Below are 9,182 nucleotides of genomic sequence, written 5' to 3'. Positions count from 1 at the left end.
TCTACAGCACTTTTTTGTATTTTATTCAGAGACAGGGTCTCAACTGAGCTGTTGCCCAGCTGCCAACCTTTTTTTTTAAAGACACTTTCTTGCTATAGTTACCCAGGCTGGTTTTGAACTTGTGATCTTCCCGTCTCAACCTCCTAAATGCCTGGGATTACAGGTGTGCACCACAGAGTCCAGCTCTTACCATTTTTCTAGAGAAGTAGAAATCTGGATTTTAATATGAAATCTCACTGTGGGGAGGGCATTGTTTTTTAAATGTAACTAATTAAAAGAATTTAAAACCCCTTTGAGCAGGGCACAGGGGCAGATACCTGTAATCCCAGCTACTTGGGAGGCTAAGGCAGGAGTATCACAAGTTTGAGGCCAACCTGGGCAACTTTGCCAGACCCTGACATAAAGTAAAAAAAAAAAAGGGCTGGGGATGGCTATCCTACTCCTCAATTCATACTCAAAGGACTTGAAATCAGCATACCACAGGGACACAGCCACATCAATGTTTATAGCAGCTCAATTCACAATAGCTAAACTATGGAACCAACCTAGATGCCCTTCAACAGATGAATGGATAAAGAAAATGGAGTACATATACACAATGGAATATTACTCAGCCTTAAAGAAGAATGAAATTATGGCATTTTCAGGTAAATGGATGGAACTAGAGAATATCATCCTAAGTGAAAAAAGCCAATTCCCAAAAAACAAAGTCTGAATATTTTCTCTGATAAGCGGATGCCGATCCATGGGAGAGAGGGGGAGAATGAAGGAACTTTGTATTATGCAGAGGGGAGTGAGGGTAGGGGTAGGGCTGAGACAGATGATATACAATGAGACAGACATTATTACCCTGCATACAGGTATCATTACACTACTGGTGTGACAGAGGAAGGAAAATTTGTGTTCCCTTTATGTACAAGGTGTCAAAATGCATTCTACTGTCATGTACAACTAATTAGAACAAATTTAAATTTTCTTTTTTTAAAAAAGGGCTGGGGATGTGGCTCTGTGGTAGAGTGCTACCCTAGAATGTGTGAGGCACTGGATTCAACCCCTTACACACACAGACACAAGACACACAGACAAACCTCTGAAAGCCAATGGAAGCGTGTCTGTGGGTACCAGCTATGCGGTCTGGTCTGAGTGGATGTGTAGGGAAATGGTCAAAGGCAGCTGAAGCCTGTGCATAGGTGGGCAGGGACAGGCACTGAACTGAATCTGCTGGCTTCTTCACCCTCCCCACTACAGATCTGGCCGGGTACCCATACAGCAGCTCTGGCCTCACAGGCTGGCCTCTGGGAGTGAGCCTGCTCAGATTGTCCCCTTTCTCACATATTACAGAACCTCTGAGGGAGGTGGGGAATGGGCCATCTCCGAGATGGCTTAAGTCCCAGCCAGCGCTGTGTGTGTGGCTCCTAGGCCCTGAGTACTTGTAGTACACTTGGGAAGGTGGGCTGAGGGAGGGGGTCAGGAAACCCTGAAGGATGGCCTGGTACTTCCAGTATCAAAGTCCTGGGCCACTCTAACAACTCAGAGGCTGGTGCGCCCTCTAGTGGCCAACTTCTTAAACCCTCCCACACTAGGACTAGCCCTCCCAGTGACTCCAAGGGGGCGGAGCCCTCAGGTCTCAGGGAGGCAAGGCCACTTTCCCAAGGACCAGCAGGCAGGTGACTCCGGAAGCACAAAAGACTTGAGACAAACACAGGCAGTGGTTCTCTGAGAACTTAAATAATCCCCCATCACTGAGGGCGGGGGGCCGCGGAGGGGGCTTACAGCGGGGGCAGCTGGGGCCCAGGGGAGGGGGCTCCACAGGATGCTGGAAGGTTTCATTCCACCCTGCGCCTGGGGTGCTGTAAGCAGCAAGTCAGCATAAGTCCAACCCCTGCGAGGCACATCCAAACCCCTTCGTGAGGGGGTTCAAATGACAGGGGTGGGGACAAAGGGGCTCCCTGAGGATTTGGGCCCCACCCCTAGGAAGACTGACCCAGTCTCGGCTATTGCTGAGAGCAGCAGGGAAGGCCTCAGATTCCAGGGAAGTTGGGAGGACCCGGTATTAAATATGTCATAAATAGGGAGACTAATACTGTGCAGAGAGGTGGGCTTCACATTCCTCATGTCCTGCTTGGGAGGGGGGCCTCAGCCCTGTTCCCAGCAATGCCACTGGCCCCTGAGATGCTACTGCCCTTGGCCACCAGTGACGGGCATCCAGGGTGCCAACAGGAATCCCCAGTAGTCTCAAAGTCCGGGACTCCAGGGGCACACAAGTTGAGATGCTCACGGCTTCTTCATCTCATTTCTGTTCTTCTGGAATTTGGCGCACCCAACCTTGAATGCAGTCAAGTCCAAGACTCATGGCTTCTTCGACTTGTTTCTGTTCTTCTGGAGTTTGGTGTGCACGACCTTGAGCGTGGTCAGGAAATTGCCAAGGAAGAGGACGAGGAAGGTGAGAGCCAGCACGAACACCTGCGGACCCACAGGGATGCAGCGCCCAGCAGCACAGAGGGCAGGGTGGGTGGAGAGGAGAGAGAAGCTGGGTCAAGTCCCCTGCTGAAGTGTAGGTCCTCACCTGGGGCCTCAGGGCCCCAGCAAAGCTGCAGGGGTTTCCAGAGGCAGAGGTAGGTGAACTGGGTAAAGGCAATGAGTTGCCAGCATCAGGCTGGTCCTGGAGGAGCATTTGATGGGGTGGGCCTCCTTAGCCCCTAGATCCCTGAGGGGCTCCAAAGTCCCTGAAATCCCTCCCACTATCTCCCAGAGTTTTCTGAGCAATAGAGCCCCAAGGCAGAGAAAAGGAGGTGGCTGAGGACAGAAATGTCCCTAAGCCAGCTCAGCACCAGCAAGGCCTCACCCCTACTCATACACACACACCACACAAATGCCATACCTGCCATTCTCTGCATTCTTCATGGCTGGAGAGCTCAAAGAGCGTGACAGCATTGTAGAGCTGCCAGAACTGGAGACAGGAAGACAGTACTGTTCACCCACTGAAAAGTCAGGGAGATGTCCAGCCCCCAGCTTCCAATCCCACCTGCACGAGGCACACCCCCCAGATAAACTGCACCCTAGGCAGGGTGGGTATGAGGACCAATTCTGGCTTCTTTCCTTAGTATCCCTGGACCCAGAGGCATCCCTGAGGCTTCTTGCTCCTGCAAGAAGACTGACTTGGTCTTGACCATTGGCTAAGAGCAGCAGGGAAGGCCTCAGATTTGGGGGAAGCTGGGGTGGGCTAATACTATGGAGAGAGGAGAGGTCGGCTTCACATTTCAGCTGCCTGTAAACAACTGGTGAAGAAGGGGGAGACCTGAAGACCTTCTATTCCTGGGATCAGCACAGACAGGGGCACCCCAAAATAGCAGGGGAACTCACGTGGCCACAGAAGAGGAAAGGGAGGAGGAAGGTGAGGCCTCGCCACATCCAGGACTGGAATCCTTCTGTAGAAAGCAGCAAGGAGCCAAGGGCCCATATGAGGGGACTCAAGGGGCCACTGCCCCACCATGTACCCTAAAATTAGCCAGCAACTAACACCAGGCAGGCACTGTTCACCTTTTATAGGTGGGTAAGCACTCCACCGCAGTAACAACCCAGAGACCTGCAGAGCCCCTGTCACCATACCCAACTGCTCTCTCAAGTCACCATGAGACAAGGCCCAACACTACTCATGAGGCTCAGGCACTGTGTTTTCACTAATTTCCTTAATTGGTGCAGGAGTTTGCATTTTGGAATGGGCGTTTGCACATATCTCTTCAATCATATTAAAGTAGGGCTTTTTTTTTTTTTTAAACCAGGGATTGAACCCAGGAGCGCTTAACCCCCGAACCACATCTCCAGCCCTTGTTTATATTTTATTAGAGATGCTGAGTTGCTTAGAGCCTTGCTAAGTGGCTGAGGCTAGCTTTGAACTTGCAATCCTCTAGCCTCAGCCTCCAAAGTTGGTAGGATTACAGGCATGTGCCACAGCACTGGGCAAATAGGGCCTATTTTGCAGAGTACTCAGGTAGAAATGACCTTCTCCAATGATAGCAGAGCTTTATTAGAAATAGCTTCCCCTTAAAGTTTAAATGAGAGAAAGTTCTTTTTGATTGAGCATGCCATGGATGAAAAGGGTTAAGCTCATATTCCAATGTACATATGTTTATACATTTTTTAAATTGTTTTGGTGCCAAGAATTGAACCCAGGGGCTGGGGATGTGGCTCAAGCGGTAGCGCGCTTGCCTGGTGTGTGTGTGGCCTGGGTTCGATCCTCAGCACCACATACAAACAAAGATGTTGTGTCCGCCAATAACTAAAAAAAATAAATATTAAAAAACAATTCTCTCTCTCTCTCCCTCCCTCTCCCTCTCTCTCTCTCTCTAAAAAAAAAAATTGAACCCAGGGCCTTGCACATCTAAGCAAGTACTCTACCACTGAGCTATCCCTCCAACCCCTATTTATACATATATGTGTCATACATGAATTATATGCAAACCAATACTAGGCTAATAGTGTGTATGTGTGTGTGTGTGTATTTTTGAGATGGGATCTTGCTATGTTGCCCAGGTTGTCCTGGCTCAAGCCATCTACCCATCTCAGGCTCCCAAGCAGCTGGGACTACATGCACATACCATCATGCCTGCCTAATATTTTGAATATTATAAAATGCAGGCAAAGAATAGATATCTAAAAAGAATAAGGTCAAGGCCTAGCTCTGAGGGCCTGGCACTCAGTCAGCCTCACACTGGGCAATTGAAACAGAATCCATAATGAATTACAAAAAGCAACTCAGATAAAGAATGGCAGCCCTGGCTTTGCTGAATGGAAGGTCTTGTGTCCTTGCAAGGACATGCTCCAGTGTGGGGAGCTGGGCAGGCCAAGGCTTGTTTGGCCCTTGCCTGGCTACTCACCCACAGTGAGGTCCAGGTGATTCCTCTCACCCAGGGCTCGCAACCTGTAGAGGCAGCCCCTCTGGTAATAATACTGTAGGAACTGGACACAGCCTGCAGGGGGAGCACAGCACCTGGGCTTAGGGCTGACAAACCTGAGGACAGGACAACTTTGCCTCTCCCCCAAAGCCCTAAGGTCCCCAAGTTCAGCAGACCTTGCCAAACCACAGGCTGGTGGGACATCACCAGCCAGAGGGCAGAAAATTCACCCTGGTTACAATCCTTTCCCACCCAGGTTACAATCCTCTCCCACCCAATCCCAACACACACATACACACACACACACACACACACACACACACACACACACACACACACACTCACTCTCTCTCTCTCTCTCTCTCTCATCTCTCTTTCTCTCCCCCACCCTCCCCACACTAGTCTGAACCTGCTTTATCCTCTATCCAGAATACAAAGACAGCTCAGATATGAGGACCCGTGTAAGCCCCAACTAGACTGGAAACTTCAAACTTCTGAAATTTTCCTAGGCACGCAGTACAAGCTTGAGAGACACCTGCTGGAACGTAAGATGACAGTGCTAAGCTGGAGGCTGCGCACAGTGGAAGATCACAAGAGATGATGCAGTATAATGGGATAATTCCTAGTTGCTAAACATGAGGAAGTACTGACATAACAAAATAACAGTTAAGATAAAAATTTTAAAAGTTATAGGGAGAAGTGCTGGGAAGTGATATTGGCCAAATTATATTGTTATATTTTGTATTGTGTTCATGTACAGATATGTAACAAATCCCATCAGTATGTACATCTATAATGCACAATAAAAAATGTGGGAAAAATAAAATTAAGTTATAATAGTAAAGCTCTATGTCCATAATTATAAAATGTACATATGAAATATATATACATACATACATATGTATGTATATATATATAAAAACATTTGAGGGGGCTGTGGCTCATGGTAGGGCACTTTGCCGAGCACATGTAAAGCACTGGGTTCAATCCTCAGCACCACATAAATTGAAAAAAAATAAAGACATTGTGTCCATCTACAACTAAAAAAAAAAATATTAAAAAAAAACATTCGAAAGGACATAGATCTTAATGTTGATCACCCCTAAAGGTGGATTATTGTACAATTTTCATTGTTGAATTTATATATTTATAGTTGTTTGCAAGCAGGTTTTTATTTAAAATTCAAGTAATATGGAGGGCTGTATTAGAGCACTTGTGTAACATGCACCAAGCCCTGGGTTTGATCCCCAGTACTCAGGGAAAAAGAAAAAATGATAATACAGAGACAGGTATGGTGGTTGCACCTATCGTCCCAGAAACGGGCTGAGTCAGGAGGATCACTTGAACCCAGAAGTTTGAGGTCAGCCTGGGGTACACAGCAAGACCTGTCTTAGGGGTGTAGCTTGGTGGTAGAGCACATGCTCAGCATGCACAAGGCTGGGGATTGAAGCCCTAGCACCAAAAGAAGGGAGGAAGGGAGGAAGGGAGGGAGGAAGAAAAAGGCAGGAGACAACCCCCTCAGAACCAATTCAGAATCAATTCACTGTATACCAATCCAGAGCTATTCTCTGCTTTTTCTTTTTTTCTTTTTTTTTTTTTTTTTTCTGGTACTGGGGATTGAATTCAGTACGATGGATGGAAAGACCTTAACCCTGAGCTACATCCCCAGCCCTTTTTATTCTATCTTGAAACAGGGTCTCATGAAGGTGTTTGGGTTGGCTTGGAACTCTCTACCCTCCTGACTCAGCCTCCAGAGTCACAAGGATTACAGGTAAGCACCACCACATCCAGCCTTCAGAGCTACTCTAAAATGGAAAAAAAAATCCATTTTAAGGACTTATTTAAAACTGGGAAACAAGGTTTGTGGCTCTAACACCACTTAGTTCCCAAAGGTTGCACTCCTGGGCAGAGGCTGGGGCTCCAGAGGGCAGGTGCAGGCTGATGTCCCTCTCCTAGGGCTGGGGGTGGAGAGGTAGGGTGGAGTTCAGCTGCGGGGCAGGGAATGGTTCTTTTCTGGATTTCTGGTCAGGGTCCTCTCCCTCCCTGGTCTCCCTCTACACAGGCCAGCAGTGATGCCACTGGGGGGACCCCTTCAGTGAGAGCCCCAAGAAATCAGTCCCTCCCCCAAAGCTGGGCTCAGACACTCACTCTGAAAAATTGAGAATGCTAAAAACTGATTGCGAAACTTCTGATAAATTAGTCCATTGGGCCTGGAGAGAAAGAGGAAAAAAAAAAAGAGATGAGGTGCTCTGAAATCTTGACATTGGTCCCTGTCCCAGCTCCACTTCAACCAAGAGAGAAGAAAAGGTTTTAACGCTAAGCCAGAGTCCCTGGTCTCTGCCCTTATTTGTCCTAGAACTGGGCCAGGTCATGCCCATCATTCTTTCTAAAACCAAGAGAGCTTGGTAGTCATTCTGAAACCTCATTCATTCCTTTGGCCTTGATGTTCCCTGTCACCTCTGCCCCGACAGCAGGCAACTGTGAATTATTCCCAGCTGTGGAAACTCCCAACTGGCCTGATAGGGCCCTGGCAGCTAGGCCTCTAGCCCAGTTGTAAATTCATACTTGCCTTCCTGACCCAAAAGTCTTTCCTAGAAGGGCCCATTCCACACTGACCAGCCTCAATTCATCCAGCTCCCTGGGGAAACTCTAGGGGCCCAGCAAGGGGCAACTCACCAGGTCAGCATCACTCCAGACAGGAACGTAGAGACATAATGGTGAGACACCCACCAGCCTTTAATTCTCGGGGAGAAAAGAAGGAAAGATGCTCAGATGGGGACAGAAACACAGGTGATGGCCTCTGTTTCCAACCTATGCAGCAGGGGCTGCTCTACAGCTGGAAACAGCTTCTTGGAGTAAGAAACCAACAAAACCAAGGGCTGAGATGTGTTCCTGTGGTAGAGCACTTGCCTGGAAATGGGCACAAACCATACTCTGTCCCTTCTTGATCCTACAGAGATAATAATCCTATGCTGACTACCTGCAGATTATCCCAGAGACACACTTCAGGTTCCAGGGGCTTTGGAGACCCTCATAACACATCCCTAACATCACCTGGCCTTCAGGCCCACCTCCCTGTCCTCTCTGGGCACCCAGATGTTCTGAGCATCCTGGCCTTTTCTTGAATTTGCCAAGCCTGCTGCTGCCTCAGGGCAATTATGGACTGAATTACATCCCCTCAAATTCTTACGTTGACATCTACTCTAGTACCTTACAATGTGACTCTATTTGCAGATAGTGTCTTTTTTTAAAAAAAATATTTTTAGTCGTATGTGAACACAATTCCTTTATTTATTTATTTTTCTGTGGTGCTGAAGATCAAACTCAGTGCCCTACATGTGTTAGGCAAGCGCTCTACCACTGAGCTACAAACCTAGCCCCAGAGAGGGTCTTTAAAGAGGTAACTGGAGTTAACAGAGGTCACAAAAGTGACCTAATCCAATGTGACTGGTGTCGTTGTACAAAGAGGAAAAAGCACCAGGGATAAGTGGGCACAGAGGAAAGGACACACTGTGAAGGTGGCCCTCTGCAAGCCAAGGAATAAAGAACTCAGAGACCAGCGTGCCAGCACCTTGATGTTGGACTTTCAGTTTATGGAACCATAAAGAATAAAGATGTAGTTTGAGATGCCCAGTATACAGTAGTCCCCCTGGCAGTCCAGCAGCTAGTACAAGGCCTCTATACCTGCTGCTCTCTCTGCTCCAAGTCTTCTGCCTGCTGGGGGTGGGTCTGAATTCAAGTTTCAGACTAACTTTTACCTCTGCCAAAGGCCTTCACTGACCACCTTGCTAAAACCCTGGATTACATTCCTGTTTAATTTTCTTCATGGTACTTACTGCCATCTAAGATTATGTATTCCTTTGTTACTGAGCCCCCTTTCCCACTCAACTGTAAATCCCAGGAGAGCAGGGATCTTGTCTGTGTTGCTCACTGATGTATCTGTGACACCAAGATCAGAGCAGCTGCTCAGTTACTGTGTTGAATAAACACACAAATGTATATGCACTCACACAGAGCCGTAGCCATGCTATCCTGTGCAGACACAGGGATGACAGACTCTACATGTGTCCACATCTGTCTTGGGTCTCTGCTGGCCTCCCCAGCTCCTCTCTGGGAGCTGCAATCCAAACACATGGAGCAATGAGCTCTGCTAAATGCACCCTGGGAACAGCTGGGCTCCTTCCTCCCAAAGACTAGGCAATGAGTGACGGCCATGGAAATAGTAATCACCTCTGTTCTGTCATAACTCTCTATCAGAACAGAGTACTGAGAAGGCAGATGTCCAGA

The 9,182-nt window shown here is 47.9% G+C and overlaps 1 protein-coding gene across 7 annotated transcripts in view; it reads right to left on the bottom strand.

The window, feature by feature from the left end:
• Positions 1-1,708: 1,708 nt before the first annotated feature.
• The window catches only part of Tmem120b (transmembrane protein 120B), a 68,008-nt gene continuing 60,534 nt past the window's right edge, over positions 1,709-9,182 (bottom strand). For 5 of the 7 annotated variants that reach the window (XM_078039238.1, XM_013360482.4, XM_078039237.1 and 2 more), the window contains 6 exons: positions 7,572-7,637; positions 7,044-7,105; positions 4,878-4,970; positions 3,364-3,428; positions 2,882-2,950; positions 1,709-2,463 (listed from right to left, as the gene is read on the bottom strand). In XM_078039238.1, the coding sequence (XP_077895364.1) occupies positions 2,350-2,463; positions 2,882-2,950; positions 3,364-3,428; positions 4,878-4,970; positions 7,044-7,105; positions 7,572-7,637 (469 nt within the window). In that variant the 3' untranslated portion in view covers positions 1,709-2,349. The remainder of the gene's footprint in view (positions 2,464-2,881; positions 2,951-3,363; positions 3,429-4,877; positions 4,971-7,043; positions 7,106-7,571; positions 7,638-9,182) is intronic. The other 2 variants (XM_021729310.3, XM_021729311.3) reach the window with 2 other exon arrangements.

This window comes from Ictidomys tridecemlineatus, chromosome 2 (assembly GCF_052094955.1).
Source record: "Ictidomys tridecemlineatus isolate mIctTri1 chromosome 2, mIctTri1.hap1, whole genome shotgun sequence".
NCBI classification, from domain to species: domain Eukaryota; kingdom Metazoa; phylum Chordata; class Mammalia; order Rodentia; family Sciuridae; genus Ictidomys; species Ictidomys tridecemlineatus.
Note: the sequence above shows the minus strand (reverse complement) of the source record. Positions and strands in the feature narration are given on the sequence as shown.